Here is a 26,490-nt window from a genome sequence, read left to right as displayed (position 1 = left end):
GGAGGCCGAGGCGGGTGGATCACGAGGTCAGGAGATCGAGACCATCCTGGCCAACATGGTGAAATCCCGTCTCTACTAAAAATACAAAAACTAGCTGGGTGTAGTGGTGCGTGCCTGTAGTCTCAGCTACTTGGGAGGCTGAGGCAGGAGAATCGCTTGAACCTGGGAGGCAGAGGTTACAGTGAGCCGAGATCATGCCATTGCACTCCAGCCTGACAACAGAGTGAGAATCCATCTCAAAAAAAAAAAGATACAGTGAGATAGAAGAAATAAGATCTAGTGTTTAGTAGCACAATATGGCAACTATAGTTAATAATTTATTTTATATTTCAATATAAATAAAGGAGTAGATTTGGAATATTCCAAACATAAAGAAGTGATAAATATTTGAGGTGGTGAATGTTGTCCCAATTACCCTTATTTCATCATTACACACTGAATGCTTGCATCAAAATATCACCTGTACCCCATAAATATGTATTCGTAAAAGTTTTATTTAAAAGATGCTAATAAGAACTTTAAAAAGGAAGGCAAAATACTTTTTTAAACATACAAAAGCGGAAAGTGCAGACCTGTACTGTAAGAAATGTTACAGGAAGCCCTTCAGGCAGAAGGAAAATAATACCAGATGCAAACTGGGAGCTACACAGAATGAAGCACACTGGAAATGGTAGCTACATGGGCAAATATAAAGATGTTTTTGTTATTATTTAAATCACTTTAAATCACTTTTTAATTGACTCTTTAAAGAAAAAATAATAACATATATTGTGGGTTTATAACACATGTAGAAATACATTATATGGCCACAATAGCACAAGGGCCAAGATGGGAGAAATGGAAGTACATTGTCATAAGGTTCTTACACTGTATGCAGTGGTATAACTTGAAGGTAGACTGTAATACGTTAAAGGCATATACTACAAACCCCAAACATGGAAACATCCATGGTGAGGAAACTAAGTAACAGGAACCCTTGGCAGTAACCTTTAGCTGACAGCTAGCCATAGACAGCTGAGAGCCAACCACACAGAACCTAAAAACACCTATTCCTTTTGTGTTTGAAAATCTATACGAGGCACTGTTCATGGTACTAGAAATAGTACAGTGAACAAAACAAGGTCCCTGCTCTCCCAGAACTTATACAGAGGTGCAGAAGACATAATTAACAAGTAAACTTATTATTATAGCAAAATAGAGCTAGATGTATCAATGTTTCCTTTATGCACATTAAAGTGAAAATATCCTATATTTTTTATCACACCATAATCCAAGGATATGAAACATAATCAGATAAAACAATTTTTCTCCAGACTGGAACCAAATTCAGACTGGCCCACACTTACAGTCAGAGTAAAGTCATAACAGTCAGGGAGTTCTTGATGACGAACTGTCTGCAGATTAATGGCTTTCAGTTTAAACTGAAGCTCCACTGTTAGGAGTCTAGAAAACAGAGGCGATTTTAGTTCTGTGGCAATATATACATACAAACATAAGTTATACTCCTATCTGCTCCCCTCACCTGTGGAAGTCCAGTGTTAAGTTCAGTTTATTTTCTGCTGGTGTCCCAGTGTGGAAAGGTTCATCTGGCTCTACAAAGAAACACTCTGCCATAGAAAGGAACAAAAACATGATACAGTACTTTAATAAATAAGACTGCATTTCGAAAGGCTTACATTTAAGACCAGTTATTCAGATTCTATTATTTTTCTGAATTAAAATTTTAAAAGCTAAATGAACATTGATAACACATGACTCATTTGTTTTTAAGACCTACGTGGCCACAACATTTCTGGAGTGGATGGAGGCTAGACAAAGATCTGAACTCTATATTGTTAATGTTATATAAATGCTCTCTTCGTTTTTAAGCCTAAACTTTGAGTCCCTCCCCATTTTTCTTTCCTAAGCATAGGATTTGAAGCACTTGCAGCAATTACAGTAATATTTTCTAAGCAGTTTGAAGGATCTATTTTTAAAACATTATGTGCTAACAATGTTCCTTCAATACACACCCCCCCACACACACCAAAAAGGGAAGACAGCATTTTAGAAAGTTTTCACTAGTCGGCACTATTATCAGTATTACCTCTTGAAAAAAAGAATCCTAGTGGCTGTTGTTAAAAGTATTTGAATACTTATTTTTTAACTCAATGACCTAAGCTAATATTTTAGGTATAATTGCAAATAGAACTTTGCTAAGAAGAATAAGCCATGCTATTCCATGTTCTGATTCTCATTCCTCCCCTTCAATCTGCCCCAAAAGATGCATGATAGTGAAGCGATATTGGGGCAAGAGTTATACACCAAGAGTTTGCAAGCATAATGTTTTACAAGCATAATATCTATCTATTAATACTTCACTGGCATGTCCTGCACAAGAGATGGTATAATACGGTAGCTAAGAGCACAAACAGCCTGGGCCAAATTTCAGCACTGCCTCTTCTAGCTCCATCTTGGGCAGACCATGTAACTCTCTGAGCCATACTTTAGTCTTCTATAAAAGGGGATAATAATAATCCTTGACTTGCTGGGTTTTCTTGAGGATTCTTGAGTTATAGTAAAGGGCTCAGAACAGTACATGACACATAATAACTCCTATATCATTCTTACTATGTCCTAATAGCACAGACCAAATCAATGTTTTCAAAGATGAAATTACTAATTTTAAATATAAATTGAGGCATTAAAAATTGAAGTTCTATGTTATAGAAGAACATCACCAGTTTCAATTTCTGGATCGATGTCAAAGGTATCATTTCCAGGGTAGATGTGTCCTCGCTTGTAGAAGTGCTGACAGATTGCCATAGCAGACTGCTCGATACCCTTGTTCTCATAAGCATGATTCCCAACGGAGACATTGTATAGCTGCAAGTACTTCAACCAAAACGAGAAACAGAAAATGGGAATGCCAGCCAGGGCAGAAGTGAAGCCATAACTCCTCTCCCTCCCCACCTCTGATACTGGCAGGTTCCCACCTCCCCCTTGAGATAGAGACATTCACCTTGATAAACAGGGTAAGTGACTTGCTGCTGTGCACTAGGAAGGCAAAGGGCTATCACGAATTAGAGTTAGTCTAGATTCAAGCCTCATTTCTGTGACAAACTTTCTGACCTTCTAGTTCCTTATCTGCAAAATTAAAGTCTGAAGCCACTTAATCTTTGCGTTTCTTTCCTCCCTTAAAGAATTATGTTTAGGAACTGACTATGACATTCAATGTAAATACATATGTTATTTATCTTTAAACTATCTCCTGTAAGGTCAGAGTTCTACTTTAACACTGTAGTATAAGAAGTGGGGTACAATTATTATAGGCTAGCCAGCAGAACTTTTTTTTTTTTTTGAGACGGAGCCTCGCTCTGTCACCCAGGCTGGAGTGCAGTGGCGGGATCTCAGCTCACTGCAAGCTCTGCCTCCCGGGTTCACGCCATTCTCCTGCCTCAGCCTCCCGAGTAGCTGGGACTACAGGCGCCACCACCACGCCCGGCTAATTTTTTGTATTTTTTAGTAGAGACGGGTTTCACCGTGTTAGCCAGGATGGTCTCGATCTCATGACCTCGTGATCCGCCCATCTTGGCCTCCCAAAGTGCTGGGATTACAGGCTTGAGCCACCGCGCCCGGCCAGAACTTTTTTTTAAGAAAGTATTGGTTTAACCTTTATCTTTGCAATGTTATAATTTAATCACCTTTATAGCAATATTGCCTATCCTAGCAGGTCCTCTACATTTAAAAAAAAATTACTTTTACAAGTAAGAATCTTATGGTGCCTTGGAATAACTGTCATCTTAAATTCTTAATGGATATCTGCAGACATGTTTCCAAAACGAAGTGTTTTTGGAGCAATATGTCTGGTACAATTGGTCATTCTGTCATTCTTGAAATTAACAACTTTGTGTGATCGACACATAGAAAATCTGCTAAAAGATATGTGTGAAGCATACTATAACAAATGAAGACAATAATTTCTAATATGGGATGGATTTTGAGTTGGACCTTGTCAAGGTCACTAATGAGCAGCATATTACCAAATCTGATGCCTAGTTCTCAGTCTTCCTATAACTTAATATCTCCATGGTATCTGATACAGTTGAATGCTCCTCCTACATGGAATACTTTCTTTACTTGACTTCTGGGACACTGATTATTTGTTCTTGGTCTCCTTTGCTGAATCCTCCCACTGCTGACCTCTATATTTTGGCGTATCTTTGGATTCAGGCCATGACCTCTATCCACATTCTCTCCACAACTGACTTCAACCAGTCCCATGTTTCAAATACCACTTCTATGCTGACAGCTTCCAAATTTGCATTTCCAGCTCTGACCTTTCCACTGAATACCACACATGGATGGCAATCTGCCTACATGATGCCTGTGATGTCTAAGAGGAATCTCTAGTAAATGTGCACACAGAAACACCTGCTTCTTCCACGGTATCAATAAATTATTCTGTAAGTCAGTCAGTTGTTCAGGCCAAAACTTAGGAAAGATCCTTTTGTCAATTCCTCTTATACTGTACTTCCAGTCCATCTGAAAGTCATAAATGACTTTCAAATTATCTCCACACAAGAATCACTTAAAAATCTGAGCCTCCTCACCACAAATAAGACTGTCTCTCATCACCTTCAATGATATGGCCTTAGCCCAAACCACCATCCTCTCTTCCCTGGACAAATTAAGCCTCTGCCTCTACAATATCCCCTCTCACCTTAGTCTAGTCTCCATCTAGAACTCATAGGATTGCTATAAGGAATGAATGAATTCATGCATGTACAGCCCTTAGAACAGTGATATCCAAAATACCCTGCTCAAGACTCTTGTTTTTGCTATTCTTCCTATCTGAAAGGTTCTTCCTTGAGATAGACACAGGCTGCATGCCCTCTCTTTAGTCTGCTGTCTGTTTACATGTCACCTTGTCAAAAAGACCTTCTCCAACCACCTCTAGCTATTCACTTTGCTGGCTTTATTTTACATTTCACAATACTTATTACAAACTGACAGAAGATGCTCTTATATACTTATTTATTGCCTGGCTCTTCCAATGAGAATATTACCTCCTTAACTTTATTTGTTCACTGCAGTACCCCTGCACACAAAAAAAGTGCCTGATACATAATAGATACTATTTTTTGTTTGTTTGTTTGTTTTTGTTTTTGAGACGGAGTCTCACTCTGTCACCCAGGCTGGAGTGCAGTGGCATAATCTCAGCTCACTGCAATCTCTACCTCCTGGGTTCAACCGATTCTCCTGCCTCAACCTCCTGAGTAGCTGGGGTTACAGGTGCGTGTACCACGCTCGGCTAATTTTTTTTGTACTTTTTAGTAGAGACAGGGTTTCACCGTGTTAGTCAGGATGGTCTTGATTTCCTGGCCTCGTGATCTACCCGCCTCGACCTCCCAAACTGCTGGGATTACAGACGTGAGCCACTGTGCCCAGCCAATAGATACTATTTAATAAATATTTGAGTGAATACATGTTAGATTTTGCTTATGTATATTATCATTGTCTCTCCCCTATCAAAAGCCCTTCCATGGCTTCCTGTCTCTCAGAATAAAATTCAGAGCTCCTTTACATGTCCTGAGAGACCTGGCCCCAGCTCCTCTGGCCCTAACTCTGCCCCCTCATACTTGCCTCCCTTGCATTTTCTCAAACATACCAAACGCTTTCCAGCTTCAGGGCCTTTGCTGTTGCCACTCGTTCAGCTTGAAATATTCTCCCCAAGATTTCAAGTCTTCAGAAAGGCCTTTTCTGACCACTCTGAGACTACTGTTATTGCCTTATGCTGGTTTATTTTTCTTCATAGCACTCATCATTACCCTAAACCAAAAGATTTTAGTTAAACTTGTTTAAAATCTATCTCCCCCATTAGAATGCAAGTTCCATAGGACAGGGAATTTATCAATCCACTGCTCTAACACCAGCCCTGCAGGCACACAGTAGGTGCTCAAATATTTGTCAAGTGAATGGTGAGGTGAAAAATTACAATAATGCGATGGAGCTCTTCATTACTAGAGCTAATCTGTGCACAGTGAGTTGGTAAACAGGATAAGATAGATGATTATGGCACCAAGCTTTCTGTTAGCATTAGGATTGGGAAAGTGAGCCAGAAATCTACGGTAATAGAAGCAAGCTTCCTAAGCTAGTAAACAACATTGCGTTTGGCATATAGGGGTAAAGTAGAATAATGCTGGAGATACTCAGTTTTGAGATTTTTGTTTCCCATTTAAGGTACCCAGTAGACCAGTGTGCCTAGAACATATGATGTGTAATGGGAAGTAAATCGGGAAAGGCAAGCAGGGGTCACGAAGCGCAGTCATAGCTGCAATGCGGCCCTACAACCCTCCCAGAGTCCAGGTGTAATTGTGGGGCAGTCCCCACAGGAATCCCCTAAATGGCTGAAACTCCTGACCACAGAATCTTATGTCTTAAACCTTTTAAGGTCTTGAACTGTGAAAGGTCTGAGGCCCATGGCTGCAGGTACCTGTTACCATTATGCCTATATACACCACATGGTTAAATTATATAATATATACATTATCTATATATGCTATAGCCAGACTTCCTTGAGCTCTTCATATGGCTCTTTGTGTAGGTCTGAGCATCTGGCAAGAAGTGGGTAATCTAGGGAAGCAGCAGGGCTGTGTCCAGCTAGAGGGCAGCTCTAGAGCCCAAGACAGAGGGTTACGGGACAGAAATGTGGTATGAGATGATGGTTGGAACTAACGATGGCGAGACAGCACAGAGCAGCCAAGTGGCCAAGGCTTTGGTGGAGCTTTAACTAGACTGGGCATCCATCCCTCCTGGTCTCTGCAGTTCTGCCTTGAGAGAAGAAGTTTTCAGTCAGATCCATGGGTCCCAGGTCAGCCTTTGGGTGATAATATAAAAACACGTTAAATGTCCTTAGCTAAATGCTGTGACACCAAAAGCAAGAGGTGGTAGGGGAGGGGGGTAGGAAAGAAAGGAAGCCATCCAGAAATAGGATGTTATAAACTATGTTTGAGCTGCAAGAATAAACGATTCCAGGAAGACCCTGAGGCCTTTCAACCTAAGCCAGAAGACCAGAAAGGAGAAACAGCCTAGGGAGTGGGTGGGAGGAGACTATGAAGCTGCTCTTGGATGGGCAGTTCTGAAGTGCTTGTGAGGTAGGTGTCTGGCAGTGTTGGCAACTACTTGGGAGTCCCTTCATCATAGTGATGGCTGAGGCTGGGTAGTGAAGGTCGTTTCTGCAGGAAAAGGACCAAGCTTTGAGGACTGCTCAAATTTAAGAGGCAGATGAAAGAAAAAGAACCAATAAAGCTGACCCCAAAATTATTGAAGAAATAAGACGAAAGCCAGGAGACAGCCCAAAAAGAAAATAAGTAGGTCTCTCACATTCAAATATAGAAGCATATATAATAAACAGCAGTGCTGTTATAATCACAGTATTGGATCAGAATGAGCCCTGGAGATTATCCAGTAGGATGACATCTTGGGGTAAACCCTTGAGGATAACTAATAGTTATGGATATGCTTCTAAGAATTGAGATGCCACTGCCCTATTTGTCAGTTCCTCTCAGTTCACTTCAACTTACTTAATAGTTCACCTCAACTTACTTAATAGTTCACGTCAACTATTAAGTAAGGAAACTCTTTCTTTACAGAAAACAAAGATCCTTCCCGTTTTAAAAATAATCTACATTTTGGCCAGGTGCGGTGGCTCATGCCTGTAATCCCTGCACTTTGGGAGGCCAAGGCGGGCAGATCACTTGAGATCAGGAGTTCGAGACCAGCCTGGCCAACATGGTGAAACCTTGCCTCTAATAAAAATACAAAAGAAATTAGCTGGGCATGGTGATGGGAGCCTGTAATCCCAGCTACTCATGAGGCTGAGATGGGAGAATCGCTTGAGCCCAGGAGGCAGAGGTTGCAGTGAGCCAAGATTGCACCACTGCACTCCAGCCTGGGTGACAGAGTGAGACCCTGTCTCAAAAATAAAAAATAAAATAGAAAATATTCACATTTTTTTCTATTCATTTCTCAGAAGCATGAAAGAGAACTGTACTCACTAACACTCAAAACCCTACTTATTCATAAAAATTTTGATCAAGACACTTTTTATCTTCAGCTAAAAGTAAGTACTGCTGCTTAGAAAAACAGTAAATCACCTTAGAAAACAGTAGGGAATCAATAGTAGGGAGTCATACATGGAATGTATGTGTCCCTCCAAAGTTCTTATGTTGGAAATTAAACCCCAATATGATAGTCTTAAGAGGTGAAGTCTTTAGGAGGCCAACAATCATGAATAGGACTACTGGCCTTATAAAAGGCTGGGAGAAATTAGCCAGGCCCTTTTGTCCTTCTGCCTTCCATCATGTAAGAACACAGCAAGAAGATGCAAGCCCTTACCAGACACCAAACCTGCCAGCAGCTTGATCTTGGACTTCCCTGGCTCCAGAATTAATAGGCAGAAATTTCTGTTGTTTGTCTGTTATCTAGTCTCAGGTATTTTGTTGTAGCAGAAGGAACAGACCAAGACAACTAGAATAAAGCAGGTACATGCATTTCCAGAAGGAATGTGGAAATCTGAAAAGCAGAATGGCCTAAGTGCCAAATACTACATTTTGAAGACTGAGTCTAGGTTTATAAATAAAGGTTAAGATGATTTATAGGGAATTTAATGCACTTTGGGAGGCTGAGGTGAGAGGATCACTTGAGGCCAGGAGTTTGAGCAACCTGGGCAACATAGGGAAACCCTGTCTCTACAAAAAAAAAAAAAAAAAAAATTTTTTTTAATTAGCTAGGTATGGTGGTGCATGCCTGTGGCCTCAAGCTGCTTCAGAGGCTAAGGTGGGAGGATCCCTTGTGCCCAGGAGGTTGAGTCTGCAGAGAGCTGTGACTGCACCACTGCACTGCAGCCTGGGTGACAGAGTGAGATCCTGTCTCAATAAAATAAAATTTAATGAACTTTTACCTCTTGCCTGTATCCTGCTCCCCGCCACCCCCTCCAAAAACACCAAACTACCAGTTTAGATCAGACTAGCTTTAGAGAAACTTAATATACTTAAAATTCTAAAAACTGAGTATCTCTATCATTATGCCTTTTCCCCCCTACAAGTTGTAGGACATAGTTCTGTTTAACAGTTTATGTAACTTATTTCTATTACTTTAGATTTCTGGCTCATTTTCCCAACCCCAGTGCTAACAGAAAGACTTCATGCTATAAATATGTATTTTATCCTAGCAGTTTACATCTTACTGTGCATAGATTGCCTCTAGAAAATGAATAGCCATGATTACACTATAATAATTTTCTGAAGAAGAATTGTAATAATTTTGAAATGTGTTCTGCAAACTAACCCAGTCTGGGAATGCTGACTTCAAGGATGCTTTCAATGACACCTAAAAATTTAAAAATTTGGGGTCTTGAAAAGTATTATTTATGGCAAAAATATATATTACAAACTCAGAATAAAATACAGTATTCATCTACATGAGAAACAAGCTTGTTTTTTGTTTGGCAGTTAGTCAATGTCACAATAAAATCATTGTCATGTATGACATAAAGGCCTCACTTACTTTCAAGTGAATTTTTAGGTCTTGGTTGCTGTACAAACTCTGAAAAGTTAATATTCTCATTATTTGTTAAGGGTCCCTGAAAGTATACTTTCAGCTCTGAGGACTTAATGACTACTTACACCCAGGGTCATAGTTACTAATTTTAATCTTTGAGACTCCCATGCCAAGCCCTAACTCTGATTCTTTTAATTAAATCTTTAAAGTTTCTGCCTTTCTGTTACTAAACAAAAGCTTTTCTCAACTTCTGGTTTTATAAAAATTTGTTGACAGTATTTTTAAAAAATTAAAAATAAATTTGTGTCATTTCTAAGCAGAAATGTTCACCCTTCTCCACTTGAATGTCAGTTTCTATTATGTACATTGCCACCATTTTTCCAGTCTGTTCTTTTTCCCAAGTAAACAATGCACACGCTTGATTTACCTGGTTCACTGCGAAGATTATCTGATCATACACATCACTTTGTGTGTACACTGCATATGTGTCATCCATTCGGTCCATATATCCTTTTAGGAAAAGGTGTTTGAATGCTATAGTATTCTCTTCCTTGAAAGCTACCACCATCTGGTTACTTAGCCCAAATAAGACCAGCTTAAAAGAAAAAAAAGAAAAGGTAAGAGGGTGGCAAATATGGGCAGAAAAAGCAGAGCAGAAGGTATAGGGGCTTGAACAACAAATAGAAGAGTTTAAAATGAATTCTCTAGGACATCAAGAAGGTTTTGCAGCAGGTGGATAATAAGTTAAGAAAGTACAAGTCCTATGACCAAACTATAGTCCTAGGTCTAATCACCAAAACCATGACAGTAAGACCAAAACTGGAAAGTACCTTTTCAACTCATGTTTAAATTAAAGTATATTAACATAATGTGTCCTTAATAGTCATGCAGGATTGACCTAAGCGTTTTAAATGAAACTCAGTTGTTCACACACACAAAAGGTTTCACTGCACTGTTGTCATGTTAACCTAAGGCCTTTCAATTATACCTAAAAGCTTATAATATAGCCAGGCGCAGTGGCTCATGCCTGTAATCTCAACACTTTAGGAGGCAGAGGCAGGTGGATTACTTGAGGTCAGGAGTTCAAGACCAGCCTGACCAACATGGTGAAACCCCATCTCTACCACAAATTTAAAAAGTTAGCCGGGCATGGTGGCACATGCCTGTAATCCCAGCTACTTGGGAGGCTGAGGCAGGAGAATCGCTTGAACCCGGGAGGCAGAGGTTGCTATGAGCTGAGATTGCGCCATTGTACTCCAGCCTGGGCAGCAAGAGCGAAACTATATCTCAAAAAAAAAAAAAAGCTTACCATACTCTAAGTCTCTTTCATCTTCTCTTCCCTGTCACCCAAACCTCTCTCTCTCTCTCTCTCTCTCTCATACACACATGCACACACAGGCACACACATGCACATACATACCCCACATGCTGTACATGCTGTAAATTGAGAAACTACACTCTTACTTAAATCCCAGAGTGAGGCAGAGTATATTTTATATGGAAGGCGGGAACAGTGTTGACCACCTATGTGCCATACACTATTCTGGGAACTTTCCTCATACTAATCCTGCTGTACATTCCTAATACACCAATTTTAGAGGTGAGGCCTAGAGAAGTTACATAATTTTTTCAAGTCACATAACTAGCCAGTTGATATAGTCAAAACTGAAACCCATGTCTGACAGACTAAATGTAGGTTCTATCCACCCTGTCATGCTACACAAAGTAATTCAGGGTTTGATCAGAAAAAAATAGAGCAGACAAATATTTTCCTCTCTCCCTTCCACATATGATATATGGTCTGCACCCCACACATATCATCACTCTGCACCTAACTCATTTCTGCAGAGCTTCTTTAATTGTCCTCAATAAGATTATACTTGATATTCTGGGGATTTTGCATCTGTTGAAGCTGATGACCAAACAGCCCCAAAGAATGCTCAAAGATATTCTTACCAGTCATTCAAATACAATTATGGCAAAAATACAAATATGATTATGGCAAAAATATATATTACAAACTCAGAATAAAATACAGTATTCACCTATATGAAAAGCAAGCTTGTTTTTTGTTTGGCAGTTACTCAATGTCACAATAAAATCATTGTCATGTATGACATAAAGGCCTTACTTTCAAGTGAATTTTTAGGTCTTGGTTGCTGCACAAACTCTGAAAAGTTAATATTCTCATTATTTGTTAAGGGGCCCTGAAAGTATACTTTCAGCTCTGAGGACTAAATGACTACTTATACCCAGGGTCATAGTTATTAATTTTAATCTTTCATCATAGTGATGGCTGAGGCTGGGTAGTGCAGCCACCACACCTGGCTCTCATGTGTCAGCAGTGAGCTAGGGACTGAGGATACAACGAGAAGACATTGGTCCCTGCCCTCAAAGGTTTAGTGGCAGACAGGAATAACAATGGCTGAGAGAAAACTGCTGTCATTCAGAGTAAGCCAGGTAGCAGGAAAAGAGAAATTGTTAGTAGGATGTCTACCATTGTAAACATCTTTCTTTTGCTGCTGCAGACACAAAACCTCCAATTTAACCCAAGGACCACCTCCTTTTCCCTGAGAGAATCTGTTACCATTTGCTCACCTCATTTGCCCAATTACAAAGCTGTCTTTGTCTACTACTTGTCTGATTGCTCTGATATAAATTAAGGAAACATCACAATTAAGAAACCCTCAGTTCCTTTTAAAAACTTACCTAAACACCTTTTACATGCTTATTACTAGCAGCTTTAATATCTTAAACCATTGGCCAGTTTTCCTTTGATCACCCTAGTAAACATAGGAAGGTTAGATGAGCTCCCTAAAAATTAAGAAGTAATTACGAACATAAATCTTAGAGAAAATAAATCTGAGTTTGAATATCAGTTCTACTCTTCTAGTTTCCTGACTATGATAGGGTCCTTTTCCTTATCAAGCCCCTCATTGTTCTCCTCTGTGAAATGAGGATACTACTACCTACCCTCCAGCTTGTTTTAAGAATTGAGTATGGGCCAGGCACAGTGGCTCACCCTGTAATCCCAGCACTTTGGGAGGCCTAGGTGGATGGATCACCTGAGGTCAGGAGTTCAAGAGCAGCCTGGCCAACATGGTGAAACCCCATCTCTACTAAAAATACAAAATTTAGCCAGGCGTGGTGGCATGTGCCTGTAATCCCAGCTATTCGAGAGGTTGAGGCAGGAGAATCGCTTGAACCCAGGAGGCAGAGGTTGCAGTGAGCTGAGATGGTGCCACTGTACTCTAGCCTGAGCCACACAGCGGGACTCCATCTCAAAAAAAAAAAAAAAAGAATTGAACATGATGACATCTATAAAATGTTTAGCCTGGTACACAGCAAACACTCAAGTGGCACCTATTATTATTCTGAGTAGAAAATATTCATGTTCAATTGATACAGGCTTTTCCCCTTTATAAGAAACAATAGACATAAACTTTTCACTATTGTGACACACCATATTATCACTCAGAAGTTAAGAATTTCAATTTCAACTTGCCAAATATTTGGCTGAGAACTGAACATCCATTTTCAGGGTGTATAATAGAGAGAATGCCTGCCTTCAAAGTCTTGACATTGCCACTGACTAGCCATGTGACTTTTTTTTTTTTTTTTTGAGACAGGGTCTCACTCTGTCACCCAGGCTGGAGCACAGTGGTGTGATCACTACACTTGGCTAATTTTTGTATTTTTTCGTAGAAATGGGTTTTCGCCATGTTACCCAGGCTGGTCTGGAACTCCTTAGCTTAAGTAATCCACCCACCTCAGCATCCCACAGTGCTGCAATTATAGGCATGAGCCACCCTGCGTGGCCAAGCCATGTGACTTTAAAAGAGCTCTATGAATGTCAGCTTCCTCTTCTGTAAAAGGAGCCAGTAGGAATGTTAGAATTAAATGAAATAATGTACTGGAACAGGGTAGTCACCAAATGTTTGTTTCCCTTGATACAACATCTAGCATTAGAAACAAGCAAGAATTCTACCAACTTCATATGATTGTAGAAATTGCCTTGGTTCCCTAACAATCATAAGCATTTGTTCTCAATGAGCAGTTAAAATTAGTAATATCCTGTTTTTTTAATCTCTCCTTCAATACCAATTGTTTATTTACTTAGGCATTTTTCACCAACTTAGGAAGAGTAAGTAATAATAAAAATAAACCTATCACATCGATTTTTCTCATTAAAATCTGATTTTATTTTGCCCTTTGCTTTTAGCAAGAGATAATTACTCTCACCAACGGGAAAACATATTTTCATAACAGTAAATCACAACCAGTATATATTAAGAATCATAAAATATGGTTCCTCCTTCCCCCATAAAAATATTAAAAGAAGCCAAGGAAATAAGATTTAAAAGCTCCCTTTGAACTAAAAAGAGGTCCTGTGTTTCACTAGCTCCTGCCACTCCTCTTCTGTTAGTTAACTTCACATTCTTCCATTGCATGGGTCTCATGATCACAGGGTGGTAAGAACCTAAGAATTTGCCTGTAGCAGGAGCCCTTTAAGTTTCTGAAGAAAGAAATTCCCAGGAATCTAACTAGGAAGGAAAAGAAAGTCCTAATATTGGACAACACTAGTTTCCATGGCTTATTTAGAAACCAGCTGAACCTCTTCATTGGAAGTCAAATATTAGTTTTCCTTTCCTGAACACTAATTAGATTATGTGACTAAAATTATAACCAAGGGAAACACGAGAAGAAAAAAACTAAGAAAAAAGAAGCCAAACTCTTTCACAAATGTTGAAGACAGAAGGGTCGAAGATTGTATGTTTTCTTATCTGTTACTGTTCTACATTATGCATGTAGTTAAAAGTTATATATATTTAAAAAACAAAAACACTGTCCATAGTTCTCTTTGTTATTAAAAGAGGCTTTCACCAAACTCATGATCTGAGATACTTACCTGGATAGTCACCATTGCAATTTTTAGAATCTGTATGGCAAGTTTCCATGGTTTTCTACCTCGAGCCCAGAACTTCTCACAGGGATTCATGAAAAAAAATTTGAGTTTTCGCCTCATCTGGTCTTCTAATAGAAGCTCCTCAGATGGAGATGTATGCTGGTTAAAATTGCAGCGATTTTCCTCTTCATGAGAGCTGCAGCTACTTATAACTACCTCAGGATTTGCCATCTCTAGAGGAAAAAAAAACACCAACCAACATTTCCATTTAGTGAGTAAAGACACAAGTCCATATTCTTTGATACTGCAGGAAGAAGCCGAAATAGAAGTTCTGGTTTCAAATAAGCACCATTGCTCTAAACAGCATTTTAGATGTTTACAGAATCAGTTCTAATGTAAGACATCACTTTTTTATTTGTTTTAATTACAAAGTGAATTTTCACATAGTTCAAAGTCACCAAATTCAAGGGCTGCTCCCAATAGTAAAAGATTATATGTACATATATAGAGAATGTATATGTTTTCTGCCTCACTCAGTATAGTTAGAGCAGGATCAGAGACCTGAGGACCAGGGGGAAGGACTTCAGAGGGTACGTGGGCCTTGAAGTTATATGAAAACTTTCATGTATGTGGCTGTGGACACTTTTTCCTGGGAAGTAACTAAAACTTTCACAGATTATCAAAAAATGTTTAAAACCACTGAGTTAAAGATAGCAGGGTGTAAAGAACCAAGAATCAGTTTGGTTTCTAATCCTGGTTCTATAACTTGACATTTCTGCAATCTCAAGGAAATCATTTAGCCCTTCTGAGCCTCAGTTTCCTCTCCAGCAATAATGGGAATAACACCTACCCTTCTACGATTGTAGCCAGAATTAAATAGTTATGACTGTAGTGACCATTAAATAAAACAGCAAACAAAGCATTTGCATAGGGTCTAGTGCTAAGCAGACTCACCTGCCTAACACCCACAGCCGACAGAGCGGCTTCCTAGAAAGGTTCTTTAAGGGGCAGTATGTGCCTCAGGAAACATAACTGTGGTACAAAGGGGAAAGTAGGCCCTCAATTTAAGCCTAATTCCCAGTCTGTGGCATCACTTGTAAGGACTTTTTATTGAAGGCCTTATATTTATAGCATATTTTCAAAGTACTTCATATCTATTTGGGGAGGCCGGTGCGTTTGAAAAGGGTTGGGTTGGGCTGGTTTGATTGTCTTCAGAATCAGCTTTTTCAAATTGACGGAGAAGTCACTCTAGAGACTGGGATGGGTCTTGGATTTTCCCTCAGACTAAGACTGATATTATACTATGGAAACCTGTCCAAAGTAAAATACCCCAAACCATGAGTAGGGTTCTTCCATACAGAATAGAAAGGCAGGCTTTATTTGACATTTTAAGAATAACTTGTACTCAGCAATGAAGGAGGAAAATTGCAACCTGCATTCACACAATTTCTTACAGTCACTGGTTAGATACCATGCTGCTTTCCAAGTCTAGAACCTCACTTTTGATTCCAATTCAAGCATTCTTAGCAAGCCCAACATCTCCAAACAATAGATACTGGCTATAAAGAATAGCCATGGGGAAGGTTTTTAAACTCTTGATTAATGAAGAGATTAATAACGATACTGCTGGATGAATAAACCATAAAACATATTTACTGTATGGCATATGCAGTACCTTCAAAATGAAATAATTATGATATAACTCATTAAAGTGTGGCTCCTGTGTGTGTGTTAAAATGCCTGTCAAAGCATAAATGCAGTAATTCTTAGGTAAAGGCATAAAGGAAAGAAAATTATTAATAAATTAGGATTTTCACTCAACAGTTTTACTTCCTTCAAAAAGGCAGGTTTTTTGGGTTTTTTCTTATACTTTAAGTTCTAGGGTACATGTGCACAACGTGCAGGTTTGTTACATATGTATACATGTGCCACGTTAGTGTGCTGCACCCATTAACTCGTCATTTACATTAGGTATATCTCCTAATGCTATCCCTCCTCCCTCCCCCCTCCCTACAATAGGCCCCGGTGTGTGATGTTCCCCTTCCTGTGTCCAAGTGATCTCATTGTTCAATTCCCACCTATGAGTGAGAACATGTGGTGTTTGGTTTTCTGTTCTTGTGATAGTTTGCTGAGAATGATGGTTTCCAGCTGCATCCCTGTCCCTACAAAGGGCATGAACTCATCCTTTTTTATGGCTGCGTAGTATTCCATGGTGTATATGTGCCACATTTTCTTAATCCAGTCTGTCACTGATGGACATTTGGGTTGATTCTAAGTCTTTGCTATTGTGAATAGTGCTGCAATAAACATATGTGTGCATGTGTCTTTATAGCAGCATGATTTATAATCCTTTGGGTATATCCCCAGTAATGGGATGGCTGGGTCAAATGGTATTTCTAGTTCTAGATCCTTGAGGAATCGCCACACTGTTTTCCACAGTGGTTGAACTAGTTTACAGTCCCACCAACAGTGTAAAAGTGTTCCTATTTCTCCACATCCTCTCCGGCACCTGTTGTGTCCTGACTTTTTAATGATTGCCATTCTAACTGGTGTGAGATGGTATCTCATTGTGGTTTTGATTTACATTTCTCTGATGGCGAGTGATGATGAGCATTTTTTCGTGAAGGCAGGATATTTTAACCAGCATTTAAGGAGACTTTATCTATAGGACTTAAAACACAGATGATTTCATGTTCACCAAAGCTCGCATATGAACACCAACATAATGATGAAGCTGTTAATAATCAAGCATGTTGGTGAATTGTATATTGACACTAAGCCCTTTCCACTTTGATACAGAGAAAATTAAATTTTAAACAAACTAGCCACACACCATGTAACAGTAACCCACAGGAACAAAGAGAAAACAAGCCAGCCAGCATCTATTCAGCACATCACAACGAGTTGTCCCGGAAGACATTTCATTCACCAGGACCGGCTGCTGACCTTGGAAACGTTAGCTTTACCCAGTCTGAAAAGCACTTCAGAGGGTGCACTTTTAAAAACTGCAAACTTTCGGGAACCCCAGCAGCTGAAGGAGGTATTCGCAGCCAGCCACCTTTGACATTCACCCGGAGCACAGGCGCGGGAGGCAAGGTGGGCGAAGGGCCCCAGCAGGAGAGGCTACCCGACGAAGGGGCCATCCGGAGAGGCTACCGAAGTATCTATCAGGCATGCTCTTAGAAGGAGCAAACGGACACACACAGGTTACCTATTCCTGGCGGGCAGAGGCTTGATTGGAGGAAGCTGTAGAAAATTGGAGAAAGCCCGGGACTGTATAAATAGGAAAGGCCTCGCAGTCGGCGACAAAGTTAGGCAACCTCGTTTTTTCAGAAGCGCTTTCCCACTTCATCAGACACAAAACTTTGGTCTCACCAGTCTTTCTCTTTTTTTCTTTTTTTTAAACAAACAAACAAGGGTTGACACTTATGTCGGGTAGTCTGTGCGAGAAAGAGCCGGAGGGCTGCAGCGATGTCCCGGAGCGGTCGCTGCCATCCCCGGGCACGGCCCTTGAGCTCAGACGGCCGCAGTCCGGCTGGCGGCTGCTTTCAGTCAGCGCAGCGACCCGGGCTTGAGCCCCCACTTCCAGCCGCCCCCACCTCTAACAGGGGGAGAGTCCGCCTTGAGAGGGGCCGGCCGAGCCGCCTCAAGGCCATCTGGAGCCTCGGCCGGTATCAAAGCCTTCCAGCGCAGGGGCTCCGGGCGGAGGTGGCTTCCAGCCTTCTGAGCCCTGGCCACAGGTGGGCGGCGGCCTGGAGGGGGACTGAAGAGCAGAGCACCCCCACCCGCCCAGCCCCGGGCGGGCCTGGCAGGCGCGCACCTCCACTGACCTGCGGGCGGTGTGGGGGCGGCGCGGAACAGCTGCATCTCGCGCCCAGCTAAAGCCCGCCTGCCCTCCATGGCGCCGACTGCCCGGCCCGGCCTGGCCCTCCCGCGGCGTCCCCGACGGCTCGCTGCCTCCCGGCCTCCCGGGCCCCTCCCTGTGCGCTGCCGGCGCCGTTCCCGCGACACTCGACGCCCCGGGGCGGCGCCCGGCGGGCTTACCTGGGGGACAGCGGGGAGCGGCCGCAGCTCCGGTGTCCGCAGCAAGAGCGCAGGAAGAGTCAGCGAGCGGCTCCAGCAACCTGGAGCCCCGCTCCGCCCAGGGTCAGAAGGGAGGAGAGCGCCCCGTCCGCCGCCCGCGCATCCTCCCGCCCCCGCCGCTTTAACTCGTGACCCTACTCCCGGCTCGGGTTCCCGCCGCGCGCTGTCGGGGGCCGCCTTTCAGGAGCACAGGTGGGACGCAGGAGGCCGTCCGGAGGAAGCCGGCGTTGTGCCCGTTCTCTGCCACCCCCACCTATGACTCTCTTCATTTTCTCCCTGAGCAACCCGTTCCGCCCTGCTCAGGTTTGTCCGCTTTGCTCAGGAGCTGCCGGGGGGCCACCCCCTCCTGGTCGAGGCCCCTCAGGTGGTTGCCGGGCTCCGCGGGTGCGGGATCTATAGCTCCTAGCGCCGGTGAGTGTGAGGCCCCGCTGCAGCCTCCCATTGTGATGTTTGCATACAAGGTGAAATCTTGAATGTCTTAGAGTTTCAAGCCTGAACCTTGTTCCCTCCCTGGGTCTCCTAGTTTCAGACAAGTGCTGTGAAATGAGTGGACAGTCGACTAGACTCCTCTGTAGATTGAGGGCTGGGGCAGAAAGAGTCCTGGGAAGCTTTTCCAAAAAATGTAAATAGAAATACCTAAAGTAGACTTTGAACCGTGATCTTTTTCTTCATAAATTATCCTTAAATATTAAACCTAATACCCCTTATCAGGATTGGATCAGAAACTTTGGTTAATTTTAATTATAATTACTTTGGATTCGTTCTGATTTTTAATTTTTACTTATTTTTTTTTTGGTCACGGGTAAGTTGGTAAAGGTCACTGAATTTCCCTACTAGGGTATTCCTGAAATTAGGTCGATACCTGGCAAACCTTTTATAAAACCTGTTTTCAAATCCTAAACCAGTATGCATGGATTACTAATAAATTTTTGCAACAGGGTACAAGAATTTTATGCTGTTGATTAACCTGGATTCCACATACCGTGAACAAGGTAGATCCCGCATACCATGAACAAGAACAGAAAGGATATAATTGACACAATTCTCAAGTGCAATTTGGGAAATACAATGTAATCTTTAATCCCCATATGCCTACACACGATGTAACGCTATCTCCTTACTTGATGGTAAGAGTTTGAAATGCTTGATTGTTCAGGAACAATCTGAACTTTGTAGAGGTTCACAGTCATAAATGATGGCCCTTGCTTAACCCTCGTTTTAGCTGAGTTATAAGGACCAGTGAACAGAAAAAGCCAGGGTTTGAACTCAGGCAGATGAGGGCCCAAATAACCTTCTGTGCCACTTACTGGTCTCTAGGGAGTTACTTACCTTCTCTCAACCCCTTTTCCTTTTATGTGCAATCTGTAAGGTTAGCCGAGAGAAAGAACGAGAGAGAGAGTGAGAGTGAGTGAGAGAGAGAGAGACAGACAGACAGACAAAGTTCAGGCAAGCCTTTATTCAACCTCCCGGCTGCTCCATTACAGAGAGGCAGCCCTGAGCTTACAAAATGAGGGGTTTATATGGGGGAGAGAGACCCTAACGTTGTTTGTTGGTTTACTCTGCCACATATCACCTCGTGACGTTTATGGTACCAGAGGTGTAGGTAAAATTTATTTATGCTTCCCACGACCTCCCACTGTGCGGTCCAGATGGTTTGTAATTGGGTTTGCTTTATAGCAGCAAGGCCTGATAGGTAAAAGTCTGCTGGCTTCACCGCGGTGCCTAGATAAGGGCTTAGAAATGTAAAAAGATTTGGGGGAAGGGGAGGGGTGACACAGAGAGGTTTGCGGGGGTGGGGGTGGGGGTGTTGGCAGTACCAAGAAGCTTTTTTGGGGCAGCTTGTCCCTAACACAATCTAGCTAGTAAAAGGAATGGTGATTTTTAATTAATACGATACATGTAAAGCACCCATTACTGTATCAAGCATATGCGATGTGCTTATAAATGCTGACTCCCCCTTTTTATTGGAAGACTTAATGAAAATATCAACCATGTTCATAAATTACAAGAATCAATATTATTAAAATGTCAGTTTTCACCAAGTTAATTTATAGATTCAACCCAATCTCAATGAAAATTCTAGCCAACTGTTTTGTAGAAATTGACAACCTGATTCTAAAATTCCTATGGAAGCAAATGCAAAGAATCAAGAATAACCAAAGCAATTTTTTAAAAGAAAGATAAAACTGGAGGATTTATTCTACCTGTATCTATAAAGCTATTTAAGCTAGACAACTTGGTACTGATGAAGAGAGACATATAGACTACACATAAGCAATGGAACAAAATAGAATCTGGAAATAGATTCACACATATATGGTCAATTGATTTCTGACAAAGATGTTAAAACAATGTAAAGGGGAATATTAAACCTTAACAATCAACATAATGATTTTACTGGCTTAAAGGAATATACTGACACCAAGTCAAAAGAAAGGCAGGAAAGCTGACATGAAAGGTTTACATAAACATTCCTAGAAAGCAGGAGAGGAGCACATAAAAGAGAAGCACTTAAGATCTTATCCAGTCAATCTTGCTTTTAACTTTTACAATATTATAAGTGTGTGTTTCTGGACTTGTCAGTGAGTCATTCTTGTAGATAAACATCAATACATTTATACTCATAGAATATATTGTGTTAATCCAATTAATGGTATTGCAAGAAATAAGTGTTGGAAGTAAAACAAGTCTCTACATTGCTAATTTCAACATATGATTCTTTTTTTTTTTTGAAATAAGGTCTAGCTGTGTTGCCCAGGCTGGAGTGCAGTTGCTCTATCTCAGCTCACTGCAACCTCTGCCTCCCGGGCTCAAGTGATTCTTCTGCCTCAGCCTCCCGAGTAGCTGGGATTTCAGGCACATGCCACCATGCTCAGCTAATTTTTGTATTTTTAGTAGAGATGTGGTTTCACCATGTTGGCCAGGCTGATCTTGAACTCCTGACCTCAGGTGATCCGCCCACCTTGGCCTCCCAAAGTGCTGGGATTATAGGCATTAGCCACCGCACCTGGCCTCAACATATGATTCTATGTGATGCTTTTGATGTTGCTAGAATATCCAAATGCTATTATAACACATTTTGGTGGACAACCGACTATGTACACAACACCTCTCATAAGAATTATAACAGAGTTGAAAAACTGCTATCGCCTAGTGATGTGGTAATGTCACCACAGTAACGTTGTAGAGCAATGCGTTATCTACCTATTCGTGGGGATGCTGGTGTAAATAAATTCCTACTGCACTGCCAGTCTATAAGAGTGTAGCACATACAGTTATGTGCAGTACATAATACTTGACAATGATAATAAGCAACCATGTGATTGGCTTACATATTTACTATACTATTATCATTATTTTAGAGTATATTTCTACTTGAAAAAAAAAAACAAGCCAGCTGTCAGATAGCCTCAGGATATATTCCAGAAGAAGATGGTGTTATCGTAGATGACAGTTCCATGCCTGTTATTACCCCTGGACATCTTCCAGTGAGATAAGATGTAGAGGTAGAAGACAGTGATATTGTTAATCCTGACCTTGTGTAAGCGTATGCTAATGTGTGTTTTTGTCTTAGTTTTTAACAAAAAAAAGTTTAAAAAAATTGAAAAATAGAAAAAAGCTTGTAGAATAAGGATATAAATAAAATATTTTTGTATAGCTGTACAATGTGTTTGTGTTTTAAGCTGTGTTATTACAAAGGAAAATTTAATCATTTTAAAAGTTTGACTGGGCACGGTGGTTCACGCCTGTAATCCCAGCACTTTGGGAGGCTAAGGTGGGTGGATTACAAGGTCAGGAGTTCGAGACCAGCCTGGCCAATATGGTGAAACCCTGTCTCTACTAAAAATACCAAAATTAGCCGGGCTTGGTGGTGGGCGCCTGTAGACCCAGCTACTCAGGAGGCTGAGGCAGGAGAATCACTTGAACCCGGGAGGCGGAGGTTGCAGTGAGCTGAGATTACACTACTGTACTCCAGCCTGGGTGACAGAGGGAGACTCCATCTCAAAAAAAAATAAAAGTAAAATAAATAAATAAAAGTTCATACCATTTCCATTGTGCAATGAAAAATAAATAAATGAATAAATAATTTAAATTTTTAGGCCAGGAGAGGTGGCTCATGCCTGTTTATCCCAGCACTTGAGAGGCCAAAGCAGGAGGCCTGCTTGAGTCCAGGAGTTCGAGACCAGCCTGAGCAACACTGGGAGACCTCATCTCTACAAAAATTTTTAAAAATTAGCCAGGGATGATGGCATGTTCCTGTAGTCCCAGCTACTCCAGAGACTGAGGTGGGAGAATCACTGCGTCCAGGAAGTGGAGGCTGCAGTGAGCCGTGATTATGCCACTGCACTCTAGCCTAGGCAACAGAGCAAGACCCTATCTCAAATAAAAGTTTATAAAATAAAAAACTTACAGTAAGCTAACATTAACTTACTATTAAAGGAAAAAAATGTTTAAAATAAATTTAGTGTAGTCTATGTGTTTATAATTTAAGGTAGTGTACAATAATGACCTAAGCCTTCACATTCACTCACTGCTTACCTACCGACTTATCCAGAGCAACTTCCATTTCTGCAAGTTTCATTCATGGTAAGTCCCCTATACAGGTGTACCATTTTTAATCTTTTTTTTTTTTGAGACAGAGTCTCGTTCTGTTGCCCAGGCTGGTGTGCAGTGGTGTGATCTCGGCTCACTGCATGCCCCGCCTCCCGGGTTCATGCCATTCTCCTGCCTCAGCCTCCCGAGTAGCTAGGACTACAGGCGCCCACCACCAAGCCTGGCTCACTGCACGCTCCGCCTCCCGGGTTCATGCCATTCTTCTGCCTCAGCCTCCCAAGTAGCTAGGACTACAGGCGCCCGCCACCAAGCCTGGCTACTTTTTTGTATTTTTAGTTGAGACAGGGTTTCCCCATGTTAACCAGGATGGTTTCGATCTCCTGACCTTGCAATCCGCCTGCCTAGGCCTCCCAAAGTGCTGGGATTACAGGCATGAGCCACCGCGCCCAGCCCCCATTTTTAATCTTTTATATCATATTTTGACTGTATGTTTTATTTTTTTCTTTGTGTAGTTATGCTTACATACACAAATACTAAACACTGTGTTCCAGATGCCCACAGTATTCAGTAAAGTAGCATGCTGTACAGGTTTGTAGCCTGGGAATAATAGGCTACGCTACATAGCCTAGGTGTATAGAAAGCTATCCCATCTAGGTTTGTGTAAGTACACTCTATGATGTTCATACAATGACAAAATTACCTAACAATGCATTTGTTAGGATGTATCCCCATCATTAAGCTATGCATGACTGTATTTGAATACCCAATCTCGTTTTCTGTATTTTCCAGAGTTTGAATATTCACTAAAGGGTATCGTTCTTTGTAAAACAAAAATTTTTATTGTTAAAAAAGTAAATGAGCTTATATAAAGCAACAGATATTCCAATGTCCAATCTGATAATACTTTGGAAGCACGTTTAACAAGTGAACTGACATCAAGTGCAAAATGAAAGAAATTTTTTCTCATTTGGAATATCTGTCACAAAGCAAAGATGAAATATATCAGATAAGGAAATTGATTTATGTGTTTTAAATTGTCATTTGAAGAATTATTTTTAATTAAAATTTAGAAGTTTTTATTTGGAATTTATTTTGCATTAATGCTTCCTTCTTTTAATGATTTTTACTATGAAATATCTATGATCATTATCATATATAATCAAATACAAACTCTTCTTCAGTATGTTGGCTGATAATAATAATAAATCATGCTTTTATTATCTTTTTTAAACCAAAAGAAACCTCTGAAACTTTTAGTATAATTCTAGCACAGAAAAGATTCAGTTTATTATTATGGTTACTCATTATGTTTTTAAAACATGTAAAGTGTTATGAAACATGTAAAGTGTTATGAAAACTACAAAGTAACTTATGATTTCAAGAATTCCAATTTTTTGCTCCTGAATCTCAAGCCAGTAGATCTCTATGACATTCTTCATATCTGCTGGATGAAAGGGAGCTTTTTTCACATCCCTACCTTCGTATTCAAAATTCCTATCTGTTTTAGAGTAAGGTAGCTCAGCTGAAAGTGTCAGGAGGCGTGAATATTAAATCACACATTTGTAAACCCAAAATAGTTTTTACCTTTCTGTCTTCTTACATCTGTACCATTTATCTTTCTCCCCTTAATTTCTTTTTTTCTCAATAAAAATTTTTTTTTTTTTTTTTTTTTTTGAGACAGAGTCTCGCTCTGTTGCCCAGGCTGGAGTGAGTGGCGCAATCTCCGCTCACTGCAAGCTCCGCCTCCCCAATGGGTTCCCGCCATTCTCCTGCCTCAGCCTCCCGAGTAGCTGGGACTACAGGCTCCCGCTACCACGCCCAGCTAGGTTTTATGTATTTTTTTTAGTAGAGACGGGGTTTCACTGTGTTAGCCAGGATGGTCTCGATCTCCTGACCCCGTGATCCGCCCGTCTCAGCCTCCCAAAGTGCTGGGATTACAGGCTTGAGCCACCGCGCCCGGCCTCTCAGTAAAATTTTTGTTTATTTAACACATACATATTCCGCAAGTATTTATTGAGGACTCCTATTTTCCAGTAATGGTATTAGATACTGTCAATGAAAATATTAATAAAATATAGTGCTGTTCTTAAGGATCTTACAGTCTAGAAGATGATTTTTTTTAATTTTGAGAAAATTTCAAATACAGAAAACTACAAAAATAACAATACATTAATGCTATTCAATACTCACAACCCCCCAAATTGAATACATTTTACATTTTCTTTTGTTTTTGGCCTTCCTAATTTATGAGGAATAAAGCATTATAAAGTTAACCAACTGATATGGTTTGACTGTGTCTCCACCCAAATCCATCTTGAATTGTAATCCCCATAATCCCCACCTGTAAACGGAGAGACCCTGTGGGAGGTGATTGGACCATGTGGGCGGTTTCCCCCAGGCTGTTCTCATGATAGTGAGTTCTCAGGAGATCCGATGGTTTTATAAGTATTTGACAGCTCCTCCTTCACACACTCACACTCTCTCCTGCCGCCTTGTGAACAAGATGCCTGCTTCTTCTGCCATAATTATAAGTTTCCTGAGGCCTCCCCAGCTATGTGAAACTGTGAGTCAATTAAGCTTCCTTTGTTTATAAATTACGCAGTCTCAGGTAGTGTCTTTATAGCAGTCTGAGAATGGACTAATACAACAACCCTCCCCGAGTGTAACCTTCTATCATGAATTGGTGTGAATCATTTCAGTCCATTTGTAATACTTTTCTTGAATATGTGTTCCCATTATATATAGGAATCATTCATGCATGTTTTTGTTTACAAAGATAGCATTGCTCTGTACCTAATCTTTAACACTTACCTTACCATTTTGTCTTAAGCTATATTCATTCAAGTTTATTTTAGCAGCTGTATGCTATTTTATTGATTATACCATATCATTCTATGCATTTCACTACTGATGGACATTTAGGTTGCTGCCATCTTTTGCCATTACAAAAAACAAAAAAATTCAGCAGTGAACATCCATGAATCATTTTCTTATGCATGTCTGTAAAATTTTCTCTAGGGTAAATATCCAGAAGTAGAATTGCTAGATTATAGGAGGTATTCATTTTTAGTTAATATATACTGTCAAATTACTCTCCAAGGTGGTTGTTCCAAATCCTTTAATGAATATTTGTGGCATGCCTTCTGTATGCTAACATAGACTTAGACACTGGGACAGGAGGAGTAAGCATGGCAAAAATCCCTGCCCTTGTAGAGTTTACATTTTAGTGGACAAAAACAGTCAAACATAAGTACACAGTGTGTTAGAAGGTGATAAATACTATGAGTAAAAATAAAGTGGAGAAAGGAGACCGAGGAGTGCTGAGAAGTTGGCATTTTAAAAACAGTGGAGAGTAGGCCTCACTGAAAAGTTAACATTTTAGCAAAAACTTGAAGGATATCTTG

At 40.7% G+C, this 26,490-nt stretch overlaps 1 protein-coding gene across 3 annotated transcripts in view; it reads right to left on the bottom strand.

The window, feature by feature from the left end:
- The window catches only part of MCOLN3 (mucolipin 3), a 31,970-nt gene extending 13,332 nt beyond the window's left edge, over positions 1-18,638 (bottom strand). Inside the window, exons 1-7 of one of the 3 annotated variants that reach the window (XM_011956113.1) lie at positions 18,494-18,583; positions 17,283-17,695; positions 14,453-14,682; positions 9,971-10,138; positions 2,721-2,874; positions 1,523-1,607; positions 1,347-1,443 (exon numbers count right to left, since the gene is read on the bottom strand). In XM_011956113.1, the coding sequence (XP_011811503.1) occupies positions 1,347-1,443; positions 1,523-1,607; positions 2,721-2,874; positions 9,971-10,138; positions 14,453-14,682; positions 17,283-17,331 (783 nt within the window). In that variant the 5' untranslated portion in view covers positions 17,332-17,695; positions 18,494-18,583. Of the gene's footprint in view, positions 1-1,346; positions 1,444-1,522; positions 1,608-2,720; positions 2,875-9,970; positions 10,139-14,452; positions 14,683-17,282; positions 17,696-18,493 lie in introns of all 3 variants that reach the window. The other 2 variants (XM_011956114.1, XM_011956115.1) reach the window with 2 other exon arrangements.
- Positions 18,639-26,490: the final 7,852 nt, after the last annotated feature.

Source organism: Colobus angolensis, unplaced genomic scaffold (assembly GCF_000951035.1).
Source record: "Colobus angolensis palliatus isolate OR3802 unplaced genomic scaffold, Cang.pa_1.0 Scaffold41, whole genome shotgun sequence".
Taxonomy (NCBI): Eukaryota; Metazoa; Chordata; class Mammalia; order Primates; family Cercopithecidae; genus Colobus; species Colobus angolensis.
Note: the sequence above shows the minus strand (reverse complement) of the source record. Positions and strands in the feature narration are given on the sequence as shown.